This window comes from Alnus glutinosa, chromosome 14 (assembly GCF_958979055.1).
Source record: "Alnus glutinosa chromosome 14, dhAlnGlut1.1, whole genome shotgun sequence".
Classification (NCBI taxonomy): Eukaryota; Viridiplantae; Streptophyta; class Magnoliopsida; order Fagales; family Betulaceae; genus Alnus; species Alnus glutinosa.
Window position 1 is genome coordinate 21,932,956 of NC_084899.1, and position 26,539 is coordinate 21,959,494.

Genomic DNA, 26,539 nt, shown 5'->3' on the forward strand with positions numbered 1-26,539 from the left:
AACCATATTTTTATCCCACAACTATCCTGCAATGTTGATGTGGCAGTCCTCAACCAATCCTTATATCAATCATTCTTAAAAAAAAAAAATCAATAACAGATTGAACTAGCACGTTAGTATTGTGAAATAACTGTAAGATAAAAATGTAGTATACAATATGAGTAATGTTACATACAACATAAACGAGCTACAAATATATCATAAAGCTGATGTGACAAGTTCTAATAATCATTGGATTTTTTTTTTCTTTAACAACGACCGATACAAGGGCTACTAGACCCTGCTACATCAATTTTATAGAGTATTTCTCATCCAACAAAGCTCGTACTCTAGTCGTGGAAAGTCGACAAAGTGTTGTGAGCATCAATCAAGAAGTTGCTATACTTTCTCAGCCAGCCCTCCTCCTTCCTTAGTGCCATGACAATCTCCCTCAAATCCCCTTCAAGGATTATTGATCGAAGCCCTAATTCTCTGCAAAAATCCAAACCTCGCCGTGCTACATAAGCTTCAGCCGTGGCCGGATCAGATATGTATGATTGAGTAGTGCACATGCAGACCTTTACAATTCCCGTCTGATCCCGAGCAATAAGACCCACCCCCATGAATTTCTGGCTTCTATCAACCGAGGCGTCCTAGTTCAGTTTGGATGTACCTCGGTGGTGGAGGAGTCCAAGAGAGCTGGATATCTGGTCGAGCAGCCGAAGGTGAGTTTACAGCTGCTTCTTGAGCTTTCTCGTAGTCTGATAGGCTCTCAACAGTTTCTAACACTAGAGCAAATGGGGATAATAGACTGCCCCCAAAAACCACCCTGTTTCGCCGGGACCATATTCACTGAGCTATGATGGCAAACTGGTCCATTTCCTTGCACTCCAGCTGTTCGCTTAAATGCCCAAATATGGCAAGGATATCCTCCTCCAAACTAGTACTTTTTTTGGAGTCGTTTGCTTGCTTCTATCTAAACTGCTTAGGCTACTTCCCACCACCAGAGGGATAGGCCAATTGATTCTGGTACCTTCCCACACATAGGGCACAGTGGGTCTTGCATTATCTTGCGTTTGAATAGCTTTTTCTTTTGTAGGTAATATGTTGTTGCACGCCAGCCATAAGAGTAATTGTACAGCTCGTGGTACCTTCAATTACCAAATGGGGACCAAGCTTGGTGTAATGTAGGGTCGGAGGAGCTACTGCTATAATCTCTGGCCCTGGATTCCAAAGCAAGATGATAGGCACTCCTCACTAAGAATATTCATGTTGTAGTTCTAGCCCAAATAAGAGTGTCAGATTGGTGCCTAGGACAAATGTCTATGCTACAGATGAGTTCAACTGTTGCAGGCGGGAAAATCTGTTCAATTAAAGGTACATTTCACCAGTTGGCCACCTGATCAATTAATTCATAAACTTTAGCATCCTTGTGTGCACAAAATTCACCCACTTGTCACCCCATATCTTTATTTGTGAACCATCCCCCACCTTCCACATAATCCATTCTTTGAGAAGGTCCTTAGCACCCCATATACTTTTCCATGCAAAAGACAATCTCTTACCTAGATGAGAATCCAGGAAAGAGTTCCCTGTGTAGTACTTCTCTCGGATCACTTTTACTGCCAAAGTATTAGGGAATTGGACAAGCCTCCAACACTGCTTGGCAAGAAGGGTCCCCATTGAAATTCTCCAATTCTCTGTAGCCTATACCGCCCCGATCTTTACTCTTGCCTAACCCATTCCAGTCCATCCAACTAATCTTGTTAGTGTTTTCTTTGAAACCCCACCAGAATTTGCTCATTATCACATTAATTTCATGGACTAGGGTTTTCGACAACCATAAAATAGACATAGTGTATGTATGCATAGCCTGGATAATTGCTTTTAGGAGGATCTCTTTCCCTGCAACGGAAATAAATTTTTCTTTCCACCCATTGATCTGACTCCAAATCCTGCCCTTAATACTATTGAAAGAAGAAATCCTGGATCTCCCAATCAAAGCCGAAATACCTTGGTACCTCTCATAGTGATTAGTATGGCTAAGTTCTGCCTCATTTAAGAAAACAACACGCTCTTCAACATCAAAGTTTTCTCTTAGTTAAGTTTCTGCCCCGAGGTTGCCTCATACATGCCCAACAAGCCCTGAATATGTCTACATTATGGGGTGCTAGCTATACAAAACAGTAGACTATCGTCTACAAAAAAAACAGATGATTAATCCATGATCCACCCCTAGAAATAGGAATACCTGTGATATGCCCTTCATATTCAGCTGGATGGAGCATGCAACTCATTGCCTCCACACAAATAATGAAAAGACAGGGTGACAACGAATCACCTTGTCATAGACCATGAGTGGATGCAATATGACCATGGGGTTGACCATTAATAATAATATAATAGGAAACTGTCCTTACACATGACATGAAAAGATTAACCCAATGGTTTGCAAACCCCAACTTGATAAGCATAGCTTAGAGGAAGTCCCACTCTACTCGATCGTAGGCCTTGCTCATATCGAGCTTTAGAACTATAAATCCCTCTTTTCCATTCAACCGAGTGTCCATAATGTGTAGGGTTTTGAAAGCAACCAAGATATTATCCGAGACGAGTCATCCCGGAATAAAAGCACTTTGTTCCGGGGAGATAATATGGGGCAACACCACTTTAAGCCTATTTGCAAGAACCTTTGCAATGATCTTGTACAAGCCTATAATCAGTCACCTTAGAAGGGGTAGCCACTTTAGGGATAAGCACAATATTAGTGGAATTTATAGGGGTGTCAAAATGACCCCCATTAAAAAAAAGATAGGGCTGCTCTTGTTACCTCATCACCAACCATTTGCCAAGCTTTATGGAAAAACCCTGCAGAGTATCCGTCAAGCCCGGGGAATTTCAAAGGGTGCATTTAAGCAAGTGCAATACTGATCTCAGCACTTGTGAAAGGAAGTAGCAATTTTGCATTCATCGCCTCAGAGACTCGACAATCCACATTAGAGATGCACTTAACAATACCTTTTGGTTGTTGGGAGGTGAATAGCTTTTCAAAGTAACCAATGAATGCCTTGCTGATTTCATCTATTTTAGTACAGTTTCTGTTGTTCTCATCGACAATGCTCCTTATAGTATTAACCTCCTTCTGTGATTAGCCAAATAGTAGAAATATTGGGTATTGCGATCCCCCTTTGAATACCAATTCTGCTTAGCTCTTTGTTTCCATCAAATATCCTCCCTCTCAAGTATGTCATCGATTTCCCCTTGTAGCCTTTTGATTTCTGCAAACACTGCCAGATTTTCTTGTTTTTTGAGTTCAGCCAGTTGCTTAGTCTTTCGTTTTGATTGCTCAGCTCCGTTCCCAAATTTCCTCCAACTCCACCTTGAAAGAGCTTGTTGACAGAGGGACAAATGGGCTTGAACATCCTGCATAGGATCCCTCTCGGGTAGACAGTTTTCCCAAGCAGACTGTACAACATCCTTCCACTCTTCATCGGTAGTCCAACTAGCCTCGAATTTGAAGCTGCGTTTATAGGAGTGGGGTTTTGCTGGTTGCTCAAAAAATTCCACAAAAATAGGGTTGTGATTCGAAGTTTTGGCTGCCAAGATGTGGATCGAAACAACCAGAACTGAGACCACCACTCCAAGTTTGCTACAACCCTATCAAGTCTCTCCTTAGTAAAGCTACCATATTGTCTACGGTTGCTACACGCGAATCTCGGCCCCAACTATCCCAAGTCCCCAAGTTGATAGTCCTCCAAAGCCTCCTGAAACCCATCCATCTGTCATTCCCTTCTTAGAGCCGCTCCTTCCTTCTCAGATTACTCAAGTATCTCATTAAAGTCCCCCACGCATAGCCAGGGGGGAGGGTGAAGAGATTTAAGATGTCTAAGTAGGGCCCAAGACTCTATTCTTTTAGCACATTCAGGATTCCCATAGAAACCCATAAACCTCCACAAATGAGAGTCATCCATCGCCTTCATCATCGCATTAATATGGTTCCTAGAGAAGTTAAAAATTTCCAACTCTCGGCCTTCCTTCTAGAAAATGGCTAGACCTCCACTCCTGCCAACAGGATCAACCACAAACAGGCCCTCAAAGCCGATCCTACTTCTAATCATTTTAAGAGTCACATTCGAACATCGTGTTTCCATGAGATACACGGACCTGGATTGCTTTATTTGGTGAAGGACGAATATACCCTCAAAAATTTTTGTTAAAGAAAACTTTTAACTTTGAAATTTGTTAAAACCAAAAATGTAAGATTTTTTTTTTTTTTTTTCACAATAACTCTAAAAATTTCAATACATACAATCTGATCCCACAAAATGGACACGTTTAGGTGCACGGTTTTTTTTTTTTTTGTATTATATTATACTATTATTTATTATCTTCAAAACTGCGAATACCTAATAAGTTTATTTTTTAAAATTATGATTGAATTGTTTAAAAAATTTGAGACAAAATTAAAAAACATTTGATAAAATTTAAGTAAAATTTAAATTTAGCGGAACATCCTAAACATATATTTTAAAAATAATAAAAATAAATGTGTTATTCAAACATGCATTTAAATGTCTAATTTCGTCATTTTCCACAGCCATAAAAGTTGACTTTCATGACCTCCATCTCCATGGCTTTGTGCACGACTTATTGTGCACCAAACTCTTTCCATAATAAATGGTTGAATTTAAAACACCAGAAAGTTAGAAACGTCGGTTATATTTTTCTTAGAAGCTGATCACTTAATTTAAAAAATAAAAATCATGAATTTAATTTATTTTTTTTAAAAAAAAAAATCGATAGAAAAGTGATCGACGTTTAGTAGCTCTGGTGTTTGGGGTCTGTTTGTGGGCCCGATTAGCAGTTATATGTCGAACAGCTCTTGGGAAAGGAGAAAAAGTAGCTCATGTCCTGGGCGCGCCTCGTGGATGGCGTTTGGCTGACGTGGAGTGTAGTAGGAAGGCGCTTGGCGCTTAGCTAGGAAATATTTTTGTGAAAGTTTGGACCGTTTTTCTGTCATTCTCAAGAGCCTCCTCACTTCACTTGGGCCGTTAAACGAACCAAATTGCTTGCAAAACGGGTTTGGGTTTTTTTTTTTTTTTTTTTTTTTTTTTTTTTTTTTAATTTAATTTTAAAAAAAAGGTAGTTTGAGTTAGTTTTGATTCATTTAAAATTACATAAAATTATTCTTATTATTAAACAATAGATATTTATATAAATTCGGCTCAACTCGTTACAAATACAAATAAGTATAAATAGTAATATCATATATAAATATAAGATTGTAGTGCATAAGTATTCAAAAAACTAAATTACTAACTAGTTAATATATACTAATTATAGTTAGTTTACTAAATAATTAATATACTATTAATTGGTTATAACATATTTAACCATACATCAAATGGTTAACTATTAAATTACCTAAAAAAAATAGCTAATTATAAACTATCAACTGTTAGCATATTATAGTATACTAACTATTAACATATTAAATAGTTAACTATTGTCGGTATACTCTTTCAACTAGGGCTGTCAGAACAAGTTGACACGACCCGTTTGACCAGTTAACCCGTTAAGGGTCAATCATGACACGACCCGTTTAGATAAAAGGGTCAAACAATTCGACCATAACACGACCCGCTTAAATAACGGGTTGACACGGCCATACCCGTTTGACCAATTTAATAATAAAGTCTATAAAAATAATAATAAAAACACAAATTTAAACTAAAAAAATCATATTGTTTGAATAATCATATTATTTCACAGTTGAAATATGAAACATTTGGTTGTTTTATTGTTTACTTGTTATGGTTCAACTTCTAAGTTCGAAAACTTGAAAAAAAAAAAAAAAAAAAAAAAAAAAAAAAACTCCGCTAATTTTTTTAGCCTTTGCCTTTTTTGTTCAAGTTCTAACTCAACAAAAGAAAATGACTTGTTTTGTTTTTTGTGAAATTTTTATAGTTTAATCTTTACTCTTTAGACTGTGAAGGAAAGAGAGAAGTAACATGATTGTTTAAATTTAATTTTTAATGTTAGAAAAAAAATGTTTAAGAGTACGGGTCAAACGGATCGACCTACAGGTCAAACAAGTTGACCATGTAATGACAATTTTATTAAACAAATCTAACGGGTCAACCTTTTTATGACCCGAACCATTTTAAGCTTAAGCTTAACCCTCTAACTTTATGTTGGGTTCGTGTCGGGTTTGCGAGTCGTGCAAAAAATTGCCAGCCCTACCTTCAACCCATTTTGTAAAAAAATTATGTTCTAAGAACTTTATGGTATGAGCCGGCCCTAGAGAAAAAACTCTCAAAAAATAGATCTAAGACATTTGCTCCCTCCTCATCTCCATTTCCACTCTCTGGTCCTACCATCCCCCTCCCATTCTAGTTTTTTTTTTTTTTGTTTGCAGGTATTCTCCAACTAGATTAGCAATTTTGGCCTATCTACTATGCATCAATCTATCTATCTCCGTGTTGTGTCGTTTATCTCCTCTATGACCGTTGCTGTTGTTTGCTGGTTGTATTTTTATTTTGAATAAGAGTTTTATTTTCCATAGATCTGCCTTCATGGACGATCTATGGGATGAAAGTTAGTCAGGTGTGAGGGGTTATCCCTCACGGCCTGAATAGTTAGGTGTGAGGAGTTATCTCTTACGGCTTGAATAGTTTAGTGTGAGGGGTTATTTTTCACGACCAGTTTAAATAAATTTTTCTTTAATATTTAGTTACCCTTGCCTTAGATTTAGTTTGCTCGGAGCAGATCTACTCTGCGGAAGATGAAAGTCATAGATAACACTCTATTGTAATAGTTTTGTTTGTACCTATGACTTTGTAACCTTATAGCATGTGGTTATAATTTTGCAGAGCTTTATGCTTTATGATATAAGAGCTTTATGCTTGTTCTTTAATCAATGAAATGCTCAGATCTTTAATTAAAAAAAAAAAAAAAAAAACTATTGTCAGTATACTAAATAATTAATATACTATTGTCTATTAGCTAGTTATAACATATTCAACTATATGGTGACTATACTGTAAACTAGATACTCAATATACTAACATATAAAATAATTAATATACTAAATATTAGGGTAAATTACAGTTTAGCCCCCCAAATTACCATCCGTTTTGCGGATAGCCCCCTAAACTGCCAACACTCCGACTCTGGCCCCCCAAACTGCCAACGACTCCCAAAATGGCCACTCCGTTAGCTCTTCCCGTCAGAATGGATGGAAAACACATCACGTGCACGGCACGTGATATTTTAGGACTCAAACCACCGAAAATGCCCCTGTCCTCAGAGTTTGAATTACGAAATTATCCTTGTAAACAAAACAAGCGCTTACCCTTGTACAGAGTGGTATTTGGTAAAATGATTTTACGAAAATGCCATTCAGGTAAATAGATCGGCATTTCGTTTTTAACCTAGAACCATTTTACACCTAGAAGTATCCGGAGCTGCTGTTCGAGTGTGGGTGTTTAGGGTTCGGCCGAAATATTCGCCGGAGTGTGGGTGCTGTTGTGCTAGCCGAAATCGTCTCCGGTAAAAACCCAAAATCGTGGACATGGCGTGCAGTGATTTTAGCCCTCTTTCGTGAAAAAACCAACCTAAAATCTTCGCCGGAGTGTGGGTCTTCGTCGGAGTGTGAGTGCTGTTGTGCTAGCCGAAAATTGTCTCTGGTAAAAACCCAAAATCGTGTACTTGTTGTGGTGTGATTTTAGCCCTCTTTCGTGAAATACCCAAAATCGTGTGGGTTGCGTCGCCTCGCCGAAGTTGAATCGCCTTGCCGGAGCTACCTTAGGTCGCCTTGTCGAAGTAAGTTCCCCTACTTTGCTGGATTTCCGCTGCAGTGCTTGGTTGGAGAAGAAGGTGGTTTTTCCGTCACCAAAGGTAACAATGACCAATTCTTATATAATGTCCAGACTTGATTCTTTTTTTTTTTTTTTTTTTTTTTTATGATTTGTGTCTGCATGTCGGCCTACCCGACAACTCCTTTTGGGGGTAGGGACGGATTCTTTATGTAGGGACAATGTTTAATCTGTTATTTGTCTGGTGCTTTGTTTACTTTGTGGTAGGCATTGTGACTAAAATAAAGTTGGAAAATCTGTGTTGGGTGGTCCCCTGACCGTGTGAGTGTATATTTCATGTGGTCCACTAACAGTACTAAGTCTGTGTTCGGTGGTCCCCTAATCGAGTGAGTGTGTATTTCATGTGGTCCACTAATAATTGAATATCTGTTGAATTGTGTGTGGTCCAGCTCTGGCAATGCACTTTTAGATTTGTCAATGTAAATATGAGGGCCATGGTGAGTCCTTGTGCATATTAATAATGCACACCATGCATGCACTCGTCCGATATGTAAATATTTGCCTTAATGCTAAATATATGAGTCTTTTACTTATATATTTGCCTTAATGCTAAATTTTAGATTTGTCTAATGCTAATTTATTTATTATGTTTTGTTGTGAAGATGGTTGTACAAGAACTTGTTTTCGAGGTGCATTTTGGTGGTCATATAGATAGGCGGCTTATGGATTCATATGTGGGTGGGGATGTTGATGTGTTCAAGGAAGTCATTGTGGAGGATAAGAAGTCATTGCCGGGTAGTACTATTCGAAATGGTTGACATTAATTACATCAAACCATGATGTAATTGAAATGGTTAAACTCCACCAAGGTCTGTCAATTGTAGAGTTGTACATTGTTTCATTTAATGAGCCTTTACCCAACAGTGAGTATGAATACGATGATGATGATGGTGATGATGGGGGGTATTTTAGGATCGAGAGAGATGATCCGTATTGGGATGAGGTATATGAACCGGATCTTTTTGTTGAAAATAATGATATTCCTGAGACTTCCATGGGGGGTGGCATGGGAGCTGGTCAACATGTTAGTGGGGGGGCATGAGAGAGGGTGAAGATGTCCCGGGGGAGGGCAATGTAGACAATGAGGATGGTGAGGAAGGTGAGGAAAGTGAGGAGAGTGAGGAGAGTGAAGATGGTGTTGAGGATAATGATGATGACGATGATGCCAACTCAGACATGGCGCGCAGTGATATTCTAATATCTCCTCCCAACAGTGACGAGGAGGAAGAGGTAGCACCTCAGAGTAAGTATGTTACAAAGTCATCTGAGTTCCAGATGGCTGACTTGGGGCACCCAGAGTTCGTGGTGGGTCAGAAATTCTCATCCATTAAAATTTTTAGAACGGCTGTTAGGGAATGTAATTTAAATATGGGGAAGGATATTAAATTCAAGAAGAATTACCTCGCGAAGTGTATAGTTGTATGTAGGGATCCAAAATGTAAGTATAGGTTGTATGGTCGCAAATGCAAGGAGGAAGAATCGTTTGAAATACGATCATTCCAGCCTAAACACACTTGCCGGAGGAATCATAAGAATTCGATTGTAAAATCGTCATGGATTGCAGATAAACTGATTGACAAGTTCAGGGCACAACCTAACATGCCTGTAAAGGCAATCTTAGGGGAGGTGAAGGATCGTTGGGGTGTGGATGTAAAAAAAAACAGATTGTATAGAGCGAGAGTACTTGCAAAAGAGATGATTCGTGGGAAAGTAAATCTTCAATACCAGAAGCTTTGGGATTACTGTGAAACAATAAGGAGAACTAACATTGGTAGTTGTATAATGATGAAGTTGGAGAGACCTATACCTGATCTACCTGCAAAATTCCAGAGATTGTATTTCTCATTGTCTGCCATGAAAATCGGTTTTTTGTCTGGTTGTCGGCCAATCATTGGATTAGATGGATGTTTCCTAAAAGGTCCATACAAGGGGCAACTGTTGACTGCAGTTTCGAGGGACGCCAACAATCAGATGTATCCAGTGGCCTTCGCAGTTGTAGAAGCTGAGGTAAAAAACAGTTGGACTTGGTTTCTAGAGGCTTTGTTATCGGACCTTGGCAATGGTCCTGCAGAAGGATGGACGTTCATTTCTGATCGTCAGAAGGTAACACTTCAATTACTTTTTCATTCATTGAATCATAGTTGTGAATGTTTGACATTTTAATTTCATTGTATGCAGAGTCTAGTTCCGAGTTTGGATTTGGTTGCTCCTGGTGTTGAATATCGGATTTGCGTAAGACATTTGTACGCAAACTACAGAGACTCAGGACATCGTGGTTTGGCGTTGAAGGACAAGCTATGGAGCGCGGCTGCAGCCTACACTGAGGCTGATTTTTTGAGGGAAATGGATGAATTAAAGGGGATAAGTCCGGATGCGTACGATTACTTGTCGAAGGTGGATCCAAGTACGTGGTCTAGAGCTTGGTTTAGCACATTCACCAAATGTGATTTGATTGTGAACAATCTATCAGAGTGCTTCAATGCCTGGATTTTGAAGTCGCGTGATTTGCCAATCATATCGATGATGGAGATGTTGAGGAAGAAATTGATGAAAAGATACCAGAAGAAGAGATAAGGCATCAGTACCATGGAAGGTCGGATTTGTCCAAAAATAAGGGCACGGTTAGATGAATGCGGGCAGGATGCTGGTCACTGCTACTGCACATACGCTGGGGATGGATTGTTTGAAGTCACACACATGGAGAAACAATATGTGGTGAACCTAGTGAGGAGAACATGTGGTTGCAGACAATGGGACATGACCGGTATCCCATGTGCACATGCAATCTGTGCAATTTGGAGTGATGATGCTGACCCTCTTGATTATGTTGATGATTGGTATACTGTGGACATGCTTAAGAAGGCATATAATGAGATTGTTTATCCAATGCCTGGAGAAGATCAGTGGACAAAGACAAACGGCGAGCATGTAGACCCACTAATGGCTAGAATACAACCTGGGAGGCCGAGAAAAGTAAGGACAAGGGGTCCAGATGAGCCTAAAAATCAGTACAGGATGAGGAAGGGTGGGGTTACTATGAGATGCTCCAGATGCAGGGGGGTTGGACACAATGCAAGGACATGTCCCCGGATAAGAAGAGAAGCAGTGAACTACAGAGGAGACGGCATGAGTGCATCTCAGGTGAAATTATATCATGTTTGATTTCTACTTGTTACTACTTCAGTTTTGTGGGCTGCTTAAGAGCATATCACCCCCTTCAAATTGACAATTTTTATTGTGATAGGCACAAGTTGATGATGGTGGTCAAAGCTCCCTCTGTCAAACATCTGATCTCCAGTCTACAATTGACGCTGAACCAGTGAGTTTCAAAACACACAGTTTGACCCACCATTTACATTGCAATTTACACTAATGTTGAAAACATGTGCACATTTTGCAACCATCAATTCCCCATAATACCCAACCTACTACTATTGCTTCATCTAGAGGTATGGGTCAGAGTAGAGGTAGGGGTAAGGATAGGAGTATTTGTAGGGGTAGGGGTAGGGGTAGGGGTCAACCTACCCCACAAGGGATGCCATCTGTACGAACAAGAAGTCAGTATGCGTCACAGAATCAGACTCGAACCAATTTCATTGTAAGCACTCATCTATCTACACTCCTCTCTTATGTGTTGATTTCTAATTATTTCTTATTCAAACTATTGATTTTGTTTTGAAATAAATTACAGCCTGAAGGTTATGTGAACAAAGTAAGATGGTATGGACCCCAAACGATCGGTCAGCCTTGGTCACAGCCTCATCCTCAAACAACTGTGATTGTAAGCACTCAAAAACATGCATCTACATTTTTTTTTTAGATGCACTCAGTTTGTTACTGCATTTTTAGATTATAGAAATCAGTACCCTAATTAATGGTTTAAATTTAAATTATAGTCTCAAGGTACTGTTAATACAGTAAGACTATATGGACCTCCGCAGACAAGGAGCCAATATCAGTCACAGCCTCTGCCTCATACTAATGCTATTGTAAGCATTCAAAATCCCCATGTTATGTGTTGGATTTTGATATTTATTTTTTACTCATTGTGAGCACTAATTTCCTTTGAATTTACAGTCCCAGGGTACTGTCAATACAGTACAACATGGCTCTTCTCAAACATTAGGTTGTTCTCAGGCATCGGGTTCTTCTCAGCCGGTGGGGTCTTCATCAAGGCCGGTGACCAGAGCTAGAAATATTGTTCCAACAGTAGAGAAAGCAATGGAAATGATTGAGGCTAAGAAGAACAAGAGAAAGAGGCCGGATTGGAAGTGATTGAGCATCAATGTTGTTTTGTTTTTAACTTATGTGGTGTTACATATGCAACTGTTAACTTATATGGAATAGTTTGTTGGGTTGCGGTGTGATTTATATGTTGTTGGATGACACAACATGTTTTTTGTGCAAGTATGTTTTGGATATGTTTTGCTGACAAATAGCTATTTTAGGGATTGTAATTGGAATGGCTATGGTACAACTATTTTGGGGATTGTAAGCGGAATGGCTATGGTGTAGGGCAAGTATGTTTTGTTCACGAACAACTATTTTCGGGATTGCAAGTGGAATGGCTATGGTATTTGATGTCAACTATTTTTAGCATTTGAATTGTTTGAGTTTGAGTTTGTGTTTGTGTTTGTGTTTGTATTTGGATTGTAAATTTTATGCATCCCTTACAAGTCCATATCAAAAATCACACTAAAATGTGCATAACTCCCAATTACAAGTGTGACCATCTTTAAAATCACACTAATGTCTACAACAAAATTACAAACATCAAATTCAACCACTTTCAGTTTAACATCAAGTAAGTACCTCTACGTTGACCATAGCCACTAATGGCCACAACAAAATTACAAAACATTAAATTCAACCACTTTCAATTTAACATCAAGTAAGTACCTCTAGGTTGACCATAGCCACTAATGGCCACAACAAAATTACAAAACATTAAATTCAACCACTTTCAATTTAACATCAAGTAAGTACCTCTAGGTTGACCATAGCCACTAAGATAAAAAACTAAAAGCAAAATGACTACTACTATCACTGCTCGAGACATCTTCCAATTAGATTGATGTAGCCCCAGCTCCTGCCTAAGTTTGACATATTGATCATTACATTTTGTTTCAATCAACTGCTCAAGTCTATCAATATCTGCTTGGTGTCTATCCTCCATGCGTTTGAAATGTTCCATTACTTTCACCTCATATGGCGACATCTCGTTATTAGCCCATGCGAAAAAATCACAATCACCATCTCTCTACATGAAAAAAGGAAGGCAAAAAATTATTGAGCATAAGACAAGCGAACAAAGTATAACACAATCTTAATTTCAAAAATTACCTTGTAGTTTTCACACCCATACCACTTCCTAGCGCTATTAGACGTAGTCCAAGCGTACCTTACACGTGCAGGTACTCCACAATAACATAATCGACGTACAGTTGTCACATCACTATTTGTCGACATTTAGTCGTGCCTACGCAAAAGACATTTTGTACCTCATAACATAGAATCCAACCAACCAACCCACCCACAAAAGCAAAAATCTCATTTTGTACATCATCCAACGAACCACATAACATTTTGTACCCCATAACTAATCATCCAACCAACCAAGCATGTCAAACAAGCAAGCATCTCATAACATAATTATTTTGATCTAATCATAATTATCTATCTTCAATGTTTTCAAAACAATGATCAAAGTGATTCCAAGAAACATTATTCCAAGAAACCTTGATGACCACACCAATTGATCAAATGTGAAACATATGTGACAGAGATTTCCTTAACATAATTCATGATGATTAGCTGTGGATTGTAATGCTCTAACAAAATTGACAATTGAGAATACATTTACTCACTGTCAAACATGGAAATTAACCAGCAACAATAAGACTCGATTTGTACAAATGGAACAAAAAACAAAATTATTTGAAATAGATTACCACCCATCAACAATAACGACCCAGAGCCTATGACAATCAATCCAACAAGCAAAAATCAACCATAGATTACCGCCCATCAGCAACCATAATTTTCAATACCATAACATGCCCGAAACATCTTCCAATTAATTCAAATGCAACCAGTCAACCATTCCTTAAAAATCAAAACTCAGCTCTCAAAAGTCATTTTGCTATCCCCTAACAGACCATAAAAGTGTTAAAAACCCTAAGAACAAAAACCACTTTAATGTATGAAAAAATTGGTATAAAGCCACAATAGGACAATGGCGGCAACTTACAATGGCGGTGCTGGTGTCAACGCAGCTGGGTGTTGGGGAAATTTTCAGAGTGGAAAAATGGCCGAATGACTTTGGGTCCTTGACGCCGAAGCTGTTGATGGCTGGGCAGAAAAGATTTTGGGGTCGGCGACGCCGAAGTTTTTTTCGTCTCCAACAGTGCGACACAAAATCTCTCCCTGGCTTCCGATCGCGACCTGCGTGGAAGGTATACCCAATACTAGTTCAAGCTGAAGTAAAGTAAAGAAGAGATGTCGGGCGATTTAAGTTTGGATTCAAACTCTGAGGACAGGGGCATTTTCGGTGGTTTGAGTCCTAAAATATCACGTGCCGTGCACGTGATGTGTTTTCCATCCATTCTGACGGGAAGAGCTAACGGAGTGGCCATTTTGGGAGTCGTTGGCAGTTTGGAGGGCCAGAGTCGGAGTGTTGGCAGTTTAGGGGGCTATCCGCAAAACGGGTGGTAATTTGGGGGGCTAAACTGTAATTTTCCCTAAATATTAATATGTTAATGTAAATGCTAGTATTAATATGTTAGTATAACTTAATTATACTAACTAATGTCCATTTGTTAATATGTTAGTGTATATTAACTATATTAGTCAATAAATAATTAACTTTATTTTGTTAGTTTTATTGAGTGTAATGTTGCTGCAAGTAAAAAAGAGTGAGCTTCATATGTCTAGTCTGTCTAAACTTTGGAAAATCCAGAACATCCGGTCAAAAGGAAAGAGAAGAGAAAAAAAAAAATATAAAAAAAGGAAAAGAAACAAGATGGGTATTTTTTTTGTAAATACTAAAATAAAAATTATATATTTTTCTTTATTTTTTCAGCAATTATATATTTTCATACAAATGATACATCCTATTCAAAATTTAATTTGTAAGATTCATTATTATGTAAAAGAATGAATCGTATTAATATCAAAACATTGAATAGGTATTTGAAAAATATATATGCGAAGTTAACTATTGTCAAATATCTGTATATATAGCTCTTAAGGAATATAAAATCAAATTATCATTTATTGATATTATTCCATTATTTTTTTTTTAAACAAAAACGAGTGAGAAAAGTGGAGATTCTTTTTTATCTTTTAGGGAAATTATTTAGAACAAACACTCCGTGCTGTATGTCATTTTGGTTTGTAAGCTCAAATTTTTTTAATTTTTCTTTCATCTTATGACTTGAAATTTGGTTACTCCTTACATCACCGGCCTTTGCAGCTTTCTTTAACACCATCCGCCCTTGCGCGTGCTCACTACGCACTGCCTAGGAACGTGTGTAACACGTATTGCAGCTTTCGTCGCTTCTTTTGGTCCACACGTTAGATTTTATCTATTTTCTTAAAATCAGTAAAATAACTAATATAGAATTATAATTATACTCTTTATTTATATATATATAGGCAAAAGTATAACACTCCCTCAAATTAACATATAATTTGCAATGTCTCGTCACACTAAAGATTGAGTCCATGTCTCATTTCTCAAACTACCAAAAATTTGCATGTACCCACATACGAAAAAAAATTCCCTCAATAAAAAAAAAAATTCAATAAAAAGGGAAGCCGGTAATTTGACGTATGGACTAGAAAGAAGCAGCCAGAGGGCGGGGATAGTGTTGAGTCGTTGACTGAAGCTGCGGAGGCCAGTGGTGATGAATGAGTGGTGCGTGGGTGATGTAGATGAGCGAAATGCAGTAAATCTAACTTTCAAGTTGCATACAAAAGAAGAAGAAAAAAAAAAAACGAAATCGGAAAAAGGGAATGCGGCGGAAGGAAAAACTCACTCGGAGGGAAAAAGGAGAAACGCTAGAGGGACTCAATCTTGGCAATTAGGACAATATTAGTGTGGTTTATCTCTTTTAGAAGGAAGCCCCCTAAAAAAAATGAATGAACAGAAGAAACCACACTAACCTAAACAATTAGCCAGTAAAATTTGTAAAACAACCCAGTCATGCCATCCAGCCCAAGCACTTTATTCGGACCCAATTGGGTGTTAGCTTGGTAAATTTATTTCTCTTCAGGAATTTTGCAAAGTTCATATCAGTGATAACAGGGGTAATTAGATCATCAAGATCATCATCAATCACAGGGTTAATGGAGGTAAAAATGGAGCTTAAGAGTAATCCTCCTAATAACTACCTTCATTAACACAAATGCCATCAACTGTTTTGAGAAAAGTTACAGAGAAACGATATATCACAGTCTAAACCGTTAAACACAACGCGCCAAATTTCAGTTGAGTTGTAACGCGGGAAACCCAACAGAGCCGGATCCGGATCCGGATCAATCAGTGGTCAAAAGAATGTGCTTTCCGTTGAGCGGTCACGGTGTCATGCGGGTCCCACGCGTCAAATCCACCAACAACTGAATTTAAACATCCAAAACCTGAAGTCCCCAGAGAAGAAGGGAGGTGGCGCTTTTCAAATGTCAAACGACGACTGCGCCACGTGTCAGGAATCTAGTGGGTGGTAGGTTCTAGAAGGTCGTAGAAGAATGTGAACCCGAGCCCTTGTTCGTCCCTGGGTCGTCGTGGTGAACCTGGAGCCACAATATAAAAACACACGTTTGCTGGGGTTTACGCGAATAGCTCCGAAAGCGAAGCTGCTCAACATTCGCTCGTCTCGTGAGGTACATTCCGCCCTCTCTCTCTCTCTCTCTCTCTCTCTCTCTCTCTCTCTATTGTTAATTTTTTTTTCAAGGAATATCAAACCCTGATTGATCTCTCTCAGATTTATTTTCGATTTAGTTTTAATTTTTTTTTTTTTTTTTTTTTTTTTTTTTTTAAGGAAATTCGAAGGATTTCATGCAAGTCTGGAAATTTGACTTTCATTTGCGAGATCTGATTTCGAATATTGTTTTTATTATCTTGAGGGCTTTTTAAGGGGAAAAGTTCATGATTATTGTGTAAAATTTGGGTTTTGTTATGGTTTGTGAGCGTTCTTTTGCGTATTTGATTTTTGTCGTAGAAAGGGATTATATCTCACGCAAAATTTTCGGTCTTTTTCGTTTAGTTTATTTTTTTTGAATGAATAGACAATGTAGGTAATTGTTGTGCTTTTATTTCGGGCTGTATGAAAGCTGATTTTTGAATTTTTGTTTTTATTTTTTTTAGTGCAGTTTCTCCTTGTTAATGGAATTTTGATCAAATTCTGTGCCTAATTTGATTACAAATAGGATGAGTGTATGTGCATGTGTGTGTATGTGTATGTATTGTTTAGTTTCTACTTGATCTGTAAGATTTGGCATGCGGATTTGTTATTGAGACGGACTATTGTGCCAAATCGAAGTTTTTTGTGGCGCTTACAGCTTACATTATGAACGCAAAGTTCATGGAACATTGGATAAATGACAATCTTCTCTGTTGTTTGCTTTGGCTTGTAGAACCTGCCTTTGTCAAATTGAGAGTTGTTTTTATCTGCATCTCTGTCTCTCTCTCTCTCTCTCTTCATTATCCCCCTTATCATTATGTATAATCATTGCATATCGGAAATTCTGCAACTTTTCTGATTGTTTTAGCTGGTTTTGTACTTCGATTTAGTTTCACAAGCCATATTAATTGGTTCTTATTCCGATTTATGTAGATCACCTTGATCACTTCCACAGATTCTACAAAGCTTGAATTTTTAAGATATTTTTAGTTAAATTGGGACATGGCCGAGGTATGCAGTTCTTTTCATTATATCCTAGTTTTTCGGTTTTTTTTTTCCCCTGTATTTTGTATTTGTGTTTTTCCCATTGTGTTCTACAAATTATCATGTATTCGATAATTGAACTCATGGCAGGAGGGTTACAAGGTTTCTTTGAATGTTTATGACCTAAGCCAAGGACTAGCTCGGCAGCTCTCCACAACCTTTTTAGGGAAGGCCATTGAGGGTATATGGTAAGTGCCTTAGTTCGAGGGAGGATGTAATGGTGGGATATGTGGATATTGGGAGAATTCTACGAAGTTCCCCATTATTAGAATCTTGCATGACCTATTTGCTGTAAGAACTGTAGACATTTCACTTGATCAAGACAGTATATGGTAACTGAATCCGATATTTTTGCTGAGAATTGCAACAATTACCAAATTTTTTTTCCCAAATGTTGTGTCAATCATGGATGAGATCTATTATTTTGAAAAATGTGTCACCATCTCATGAGATGGTGATACATCATTTGGGAACAACTTTTGGGGATGAAAATTTGGAAAGTAGAGAATTTTTGCTCGTAATATTATTGCGATATTGAGGTAGGAATTATGGGTGCTTGACTGTCAGATTTCAGACTGATATCATCAACCTGTTTTACTTCTAGCGATTGAAAAGAGTACCACCATACAAAAGTACGTACCGCAATTAAATTTCTTTCTTGTTTGCCAGATGCGACTGGCGGAATATACGAGACACTAACTAATATGATGAACTATTGAAGCATGGAGTGCAAAAGATAAAATGGTACCTGGAGAGTTGGATTTTAAATATAAAAACTTGATGAAGTTTGCAGAAAGATAGTTTATTTTAATGTAGGCGTGTTTTTGTCAATGGTGCTGCATCCAAATTTGGTTTTTGTTAGATTGTTTATTTGATACTTGTCAAATTCCAACTTGTAAGTCTTTCTCTTTTATTATATAAGGTTGTACCTTGTGTCATTACATGGAGTTGAATATGTGCTATTTCCATGTGAATTTTAGTTGGGAATACCTGAGCATTGTCTTTTACAATGATTCTAGTTTTGGAGCCCAGATTTTTTATAAACTGAGTTGATTATGGAGCGAGGCATCTTTGTAGCTTTCAAAAAAAATTTCTTCATATTTTTTTTTCCTAGGAAGGCATACTTTGCTATGGCTGAATCTTAAGAGTTTGATTTTTCATTTATCTTTTGCACAACAGGCACACGGGAGTTGTTGTTTATGGTAATGAATACTACTTTGGAGGAGGCATACAACATTCTCCTGCTGGATTGACACCATATGGTACACCAATTCGGGTGGTGGAATTAGGAGTCACACATGTGCCGAAGGATGTATTTGAAATGTATCTGCAGGAAATCAGCTCCCGTTATACAGCTGAAACCTATAGTTTGCTCACACATAATTGCAACAACTTCAGCAATGAGGTTGCTCAGTTTTTAGTAGGTGCAACCATTCCAGACCACATTCTGCAGCTCCCTAACGAAGTTATGAGTAGTCCAATGGGTGCTCTTATATGTAAGTTGTTGTCTGCCTCATTTGTTCTCTCTTCCCTAGAGATTTTTGACAGTACATTGATCCTATTAAGGTGTTTTTAAAATTTAATTTGGGAAGACATCTGTTACGATTTTTTTTTTTGAATCCCAAGTAACTTAGTAGGTGGTGGGTTTTGTTTCTTCCTGTGTTGTTAATAATTTCAACCAATCTTCTTGCAGTTTTTTTTTTAGATAAATTATCTTTTGCTATTAGTTTATGTTTGATGGAGTATTAAAAACATTTACCTTTTGTATTCCTCCTGTGAACTTGGGGGTTTAGTGGTTAGTGGTTTTGAGAATTGAGGGAAGGCTTTTCTTGGACCTGAATGGATTTCAAATTCCAGGCATGTTGATCGACAGATTTATTGTGTCACTGGTCAATTTGTGGGAAAGTGTTGTTTGATGTTCTCAATTATCTGAATTTGTATTGCAGTGCCCATGATACAGAATCTGGAGACAACACTGAGGGCTGGTGCTGTCCCACAAGTTCCACAATTTAGGCCTCTGGTGGCCCAGCCTCCACAACCGATGACCACCACAAATGTCCGAAAGAGCGATAACAAAGCGAAATCTGAAGAGCCAAAGACAACGGAAAATGCAGTGCCACCTGCTGTCAAACCTGCTGAACAACGGAAATCGAAGGTCAATGGGGCTACAGGAGACCCTCTTGGGAATGCTCGGAGCAAGGTGCAGGAGGAGATAAGCAATGAATTTGCCGCAATAATGGCGACGGGAACATTGCGTGCCAGTGAGGCTGCAGCGCTTGCAACAAAAAGAGTTATGCAAAGATATGGGAATACGAGTGCTGCAATGCCACAGAGTTAGAATCAGGAGAAAAGACATTCTTTTCAATAGTTGTTTAGACCGTCATTTCTCAAAGTTATGGGTCTAAAAATGACCCCTCATATGTTATGGACATTTTGTCATTTTTATTCATTCTGTGACGGGGTCATGATTTATTATATAATGCGTAATTATCAAACGCTTTGAGTTGTTTAGACTTGTTCTTCTGTGCAATTATATATAACTACACAATCTCAATGTCTAAAACATCATTATCGTCATCATCAGATGCATAGTATGCAGAAAACAAACGCTTGAGTTAATCAGCTGGCTTGGCTGAGATGATGGCTTAGAACCACGTCTTTCAGTTTCAAGTCCCCCCCAAATGGAGATGATGATTCGGTCAATTTGCTTACATCATTTCAGAAGATCATAGAGCAGATTCATTTTATGGTCCAGATTATATTTTATAGATTTGATAATGTATATATTGCCACAGAAGGAATATGTTACATTATTTAAATTTTCTAAATAATATGACATCATATATATATATATATATATATATATATATATATATACATCGTTAAAATAGATTAACTCCACTTGAAAAGGAAAGAACCTTATTCCTTACTTTGATGATTACGATTTCCTGTCTGTTTTGGATAACGTTCTTCATGGCAGTCAAAGAGATCATAAAAGAATTTCTTAAAGAAAGCTACACATTTCTGCAGGTAGACAGTTATCAAAGGTCCTTAATAGGTCTTTCGGGCATTTGAATCTTAAAAAGTGTGGCATTATCGCATAATCCAATCACTCAACATGAGCACATCGCTCGATCTATAATTTATCAACTTTTCATCGCCAACCATGTGGGAATTCATAGATGAAAGCCACCACCCTTTTCAAATGCATGTTGAGCTTGTTGGCCCATGATGAAGATGGCCAGAGCATTTTGTTAGAATATTATTTTTATTAATTTTTTTTTATCAGTTTTAACTTTTAAGAATATCAAAAGGTTTTGATCTTTATCTCAATCATTCATCTTTCATTTAAATTAAATATTCTTGTTGTGGAATATACATTGACGATGGAGAGGGCCCAAAGGGTGTCTCTAGTTTGGCAGTATTTTGAACTTCAATGCGCAGGCGGCAGAGGCAGCAGAGTCATGCATTCGTACATTTTCATGCCAAAACAAAAGAGCTCATAGCATTCCGAAGCTTTATCATGACACTAAATTTTAAAGAATATTATGGCATGTAAAAAATTACTGCTCATTATTCTTTAGTTTCAACCTAATAAAAAAAAAATGACCAAAATTACTTATATTTGCACCTTGAATCTTCATTGGTGTAGAAACCAACCAGAAGAAGCACCAACGTGCTATGAAATGGTAGCTGCAGCTTGATGGATTGATGACGCGTGATCTTGATCAGCAGATGAACTGACATTTTCATTTTCTAACTCAACACTGGCTTCTTTTGATCTGCTAAAAGCATCAGAAGGAATGTTGATGCCAGCAAACCCAAGCATGACGGCCAGAGCTCCAAGGTAATCCATGAGGTGAGGGGCAGTGCCCATTATTGAATCGACTACAGCCGCTATTGGGACCTGGATTGTAAGACCAGCCGTCGCTACTGTGGTTGTTGTCAGAAGAACGGCCTTGGCCCATAAATAATCACTCAGCACATTGTCTAACAGACCTAAACATGATGTAAAAAATCAACGTTATCGATTATCCATTGAATATATTTCTGAAAACTACAGACAATAACATTTGAAAATCACATCCCTGATGAAGGATATCATTTATTTGTTATATATATGATGAATATAATCGTTTGTGGCCGCTGCTTGTCTTATCATGCTGCAATTACGGATTTCGTATCTCAGTTGAAATACCACAACAATTCTTCTACTCATTGGTACAAGATCTAGGTTCTCCAAACGAATCTATTTCTTATCCTAGATTTTTTGTCACGCAAAGGATCAATGTTAGCATTAAATGATGCTCACTTACTATGCACTTCTCTATGTAATTTAAGCAAGGCCAATCTTTTTTTTTTGATAAGTAATGATAGTATTATTGAAAGCGTAAGGCGCCCCTACGTACACTAGAAGTATACAACAGGAAACACCTAACTAGAAAGCGAAAAAGAAGTAAGAAATTCAGCAAAGCTGATAGATAAAGGGTACAAATAAGCCATTGACCAGACATACAAAGTATGGAGAAACAACTCTAGCACCTCCTCCAGGGAGCTTTCTAGATTCTCAAAACACCTAAGGTTTCTTTCTCTCCAAATACACCAAAAAAGGCAAATAGGCACCATCTTCCACGAAGTAGCGCTCCCAGATCTCCCAGACTTCCACCAACAAGCAACTAAGTCAAGCACACTCCTAGGCATGACCCACGCAATCCCAAAGCGTGAGAAAATGTTGTTCCATAGAGCTAAGGCCAGATCGCAATGCAGAAGAATATGGTCCACTGATTCCCCATCCCTCTTGCAAAGACAGCATCTATCCACAATAATAAAGTTCCTCTTCCTAAGATTATCCAAGGTCAAAATTCTGCCTAGAGCTGCAGACCAAGTGAAGAAAGCTGCCCTCGGGGGAGCCTGAGACCGCCACACACATTTCCATGGGAACCGAGTACCTCCATCACACATCATAGAACCAAAAAATGACTTCACCCTGAACACACCTTTCTTGGATGGGACCCATTTAAGACAATCTGCCCTCTCCATATTCACCTTGGTGGAGCCCAGCATCTGGAAGAAAGAGGCAAAAACATCGACTTCCCAATCATGAGCCTCTCTAATAAAGCTCACCCGCCCAAACTCTCCAAATTATCAGCCACTGACGCATCCTTCACCCGAGCAATGCCAAAGAGATCAGGGAACACTTCTTTCAGAATCGAGTCTCCGCACCACAAGTCATTCCAAAATCTGATCCTACTCCCTTCCCCCACCTCAAATCTAATGAGTTTGGAGAATTTCTCCCAACCTTTCCTTATAAACTTCCACAACCCTACTCCAAACGCCCCAGCAACCTCTCGGGAGCACCACCCACCCCACAAACTTCCATACTTGGAGTCCACCGCGACTCTCCACCAAGCATCCCTATCCATGCCATATCGCCATAACCATTTGCCTAGCAATGCGCGATTAAACTGCACCAACTTCCTAATGCCAAGCCCCCCATTCGAAATTGGAGTACACACCTTCTCCCAACTCACCAAGTGGTATTTAAAAGCTTCACCCATGCCACCCCAAAGAAAATCACGTTGCAACTTCTCAATGCGAGAAGCAACACTCACCGGAATAGGTAGCAGAGACATGTAGTACATAGGTAAGTTAGAGAGCGTACTCTTGATAAGGGTCACTCTCCCTCCCTTAGAGAGGTATAACCTTTTCCAACTAGCCAACCGTTTTTCAACCTTCTCAATAACTCCATCCCAAATACGAGTAGACTTGTAAGGCGCCCCCAATGGAAGACCCAAATACATCACAGGCAAATAAGCAACTTCACACTCTAAAATGTCGGCTAACCTACCCACATTATCGACATTCCCCACTGGAATAATGCTGGAATTATTAGACGTTTTCCCCTTTCTTAATATGGTAGGCATATCATGATCCTACATCAAGTCTAACATCCACCAAAACTAGTAGCACATGTTACAGCTAATCTTAGATGTTATCAAAGCAATGTAACTTCATCATTGGTGTTTACTTGAAAGGTAAAATGTGTAATGGTGGTCAATAGCAAATTGGGAAAGACAAGACAACAGTTCACTTTGCTAATCTATCCTACAAAAAATTTTGAGTGTATAAGAAGAGACCCAGCATAAGCTAAAGAACCAATTTAGGATTCACAAAACAACAGCTAACAGAGGATGGCAAAAGCCAGGTTGCAGTAACCATCAATCAACCTGGCATGGGAAATGAATGCAGGACAAATGGCAACAGTAGAGAATTGTTTTCTTTTCTTGAAAAGTAAGCTTCTAATTTCCCCAGTAATAGCAACAGCAGTATCTTAAGTTTTAATTTCAGATTAAGATTCAACCAAAGTTTCTCATTCACAACTAAAATATGAATATGAGGCACTAGATCCATTAACGGGCCAACTCAGGGAATGGTCGCAATGGTGTTCATATGGCTATGATATAAGATGGCATTGACAGATACATTGAAAACCATAAGAATTACCCTAAGGCCTAAACTAACACCATCCCTAGGCCTTTCTAGATTCTGCCTCTGGCTTTCAACAGAAAATCCATAAAGATACAAAAGAAACATATTTCCTTGAGAGAAAGCTTGAAGCCATGAACTCATCACAACTATGGAAAAGCATATGGAGCCCTACGATACTCAAAAAAATTCAAGTTCCCTAATAACTCTGACAACAAAATTCTCCTACCATATCATCATTTTAGAAATATAATACAAATTAAAAGGTACAATCACAGTAGCTGAAGTCAAAATGGAAAAATAACAACAGAGACATGAATATTTGTGCACATGCAGTTATGTGTTTAGTAAATACTATGCCGCAAGGACGGAATATGCCTGATAAAGATACTCTGATGTCTCCAGAACATACACAGGCAGATACGGACACACAAAGGTTTCGCATATTTACATACACAAGCACACCATTTCAAGACAAATGATTTAAAGAAAGCAACTGAATCTTGTAACTAAGCAACCAAAAAAGGAATAATCATGATGATGAAACTTAGATACGAACCTTTACCAACAATTAGACCAGCCTGCTCCCAGGTAAGCACATCAAAAGGTTCCACCTTGGTGAAGTTAAGTATAAGGGCAACAGGAAGGAAAATGACGAGGTTGAAAAGCCCTAGAAATCCGAGAAACTGTGCCATACTGACATGTCCACTTTTTCCATCATCATCAGGTAGCTTCTTACGGATAAGGGTAATATACACAGCATACAATGCTGAAGAGACAAGTGCAAGAATGTCTCCAAGAAGGGGGTTCGAAGCTGCAGTTAAGCCCGTTTCAGAGTCCCCTAAGCTGACAATTACTGTTCCAGCCATACAAAGAAGAACACTAATGAGCTTCAACCAAGTAAACTTCTCGCCCAAGAATACTAGAGAGACCAAAAACGTAAAAAGGCTGGATGCACTGCTTAAGATGGTATTTGACTGCAAGCAACAAGTAGAGGAACCAATTAGACCAGACTGGGGAAACATGTGGACAAATCAGATGTGACATGTGCAACTTAAACTTCAAAAATACTTACCGTGACTGTAGTATACTTCAAAGAGAAATTAAACGTGAGTTGCGCTAAAAACCAAAATGGGCATATCAATAAGCTAGCTTTTGCCACTCTAGTGCGTGTCCAACGCCCTTTTGCATCAACTTGTTTAGCCAAATTGCCACTGGCTATATCCTGATCTGGCAAAGTCCTTTGAAGCGTGTGTGATAAAAATTCTGCTGCAGAATTGATACCTTCTCCATGCTCGGTAATTTGTCCCTCTTCCACAAGCACTGATGGAGTCGAACCACCAGCTTTTGCACCTAAATCACTCTCCCCAAGGAGAACAGCCTGTTCTGACTCTCCCAAATCTTGCAAAACGCTACTTCTCTTTTTTTTCCAAAACAATAAACCTCCATAATTATCCTCCAAAAAGCGCCCAATTTCAACCATGGGAATGTAAACCACAAACAATGAATTGCAAATGTAGGTGATGAGAAATGGCGAAACCCCCGCATCCACAACAGACTGAACCACGAAGCTAGCAGCTATCCAGATAGAAGCAACAGCAACTATGTATATCAAACCCAAAACCCATCTCCAAACTTGACTTGTCATTCTTTCCTAACCCGGTTTCAAATCAAACTTGTCCTCGATTCCCAAATTATTCACTTACCAATCAACAAAAACTCAAATTCTACGATACCCACATAGAAAATTCCCCCCCAGGAAAAAACTTCATACCACCCATATCACAATTCACACCAAATACACCTTAAAACAAGAAAAACACATTAGGGAACAGAACGCAAAATCTGAACATTTTTGCAATACGAATCTATGTGCAACATCAAACTCAGGATTCTAGATCGCAACATTTATGAAATTGGAACTCAGTGCAACATTAGTCAAATCAAACGCAAGAAACCGCGTAGCGTATCTTATGCTGGAAACCACTATATTGAAAACTACAGTATATTACGTTCAATGAAACTTAAAAGAGAACTCAAAAAATGTACCTGCGCTAAGAATCAAATGGGATTTGAATGTTCATTGGCGTTCGTTTTTAGAGAGAGGTAGGTGGGGTTCCTGGTCCGACACTCCAGTTGATTTTGATCTTCGTAGTTCGTTGGTTTTATTTCTCTCATTTTTTGGTTGTGTCTTCTAGTGGTTGTATGATTGTTTCCTTTTCCTTTTTCCTTTTTTTTTTTTTTTTTTTT

The 26,539-nt window shown here is 38.4% G+C and overlaps 3 protein-coding genes across 7 annotated transcripts; 2 read left to right on the forward strand and 1 right to left on the reverse strand.

Annotated features, from left to right (window-relative positions):
* The first annotated feature begins 278 nt into the window (after positions 1-278).
* On the forward strand, positions 279-12,432 carry LOC133858159 (uncharacterized). 5 transcript variants are annotated; one of them, XR_009898458.1, is made up of 8 exons: positions 279-704; positions 1,079-1,356; positions 8,459-9,959; positions 10,035-10,997; positions 11,101-11,454; positions 11,548-11,637; positions 11,753-11,845; positions 11,934-12,432. XR_009898458.1 is itself a non-coding variant. In XM_062293619.1 (4 exons), the coding sequence occupies exons 3-4, from the start codon at positions 8,895-8,897 to the stop codon at positions 10,428-10,430; spliced, it is 1,461 nt and encodes a 486-aa protein (XP_062149603.1). In that variant the 5' UTR covers positions 279-704; positions 1,079-1,356; positions 8,459-8,894; the 3' UTR covers positions 10,431-11,066. The 5 variants fall into 5 exon arrangements, 1 of the variants encoding a protein (XP_062149603.1); XR_009898460.1 differs by lacking the exon at positions 279-704 and adding an exon at positions 925-1,008; XR_009898461.1 differs by lacking the exon at positions 11,753-11,845.
* A 4,111-nt stretch (positions 12,433-16,543) lies between these two features.
* Positions 16,544-20,318, forward strand: LOC133858011 (uncharacterized). The gene is made up of 5 exons (XM_062293421.1): positions 16,544-16,739; positions 17,693-17,770; positions 17,894-17,991; positions 18,983-19,299; positions 19,750-20,318. Exons 2-5 carry the CDS (start codon positions 17,762-17,764, stop codon positions 20,139-20,141), a joined length of 816 nt encoding a protein of 271 aa, XP_062149405.1. The 5' UTR covers positions 16,544-16,739; positions 17,693-17,761; the 3' UTR covers positions 20,142-20,318.
* A 798-nt stretch (positions 20,319-21,116) lies between these two features.
* On the reverse strand, positions 21,117-26,484 carry LOC133858176 (uncharacterized vacuolar membrane protein YML018C). The gene is made up of 4 exons (XM_062293654.1): positions 26,339-26,484; positions 25,365-26,093; positions 24,849-25,266; positions 21,117-21,802 (listed from the first exon to the last, which is right to left on the reverse strand). The coding sequence occupies exons 2-4, from the start codon at positions 25,935-25,937 to the stop codon at positions 21,483-21,485; spliced, it is 1,311 nt and encodes a 436-aa protein (XP_062149638.1). The 5' UTR covers positions 25,938-26,093; positions 26,339-26,484; the 3' UTR covers positions 21,117-21,482.
* Positions 26,485-26,539: the final 55 nt, after the last annotated feature.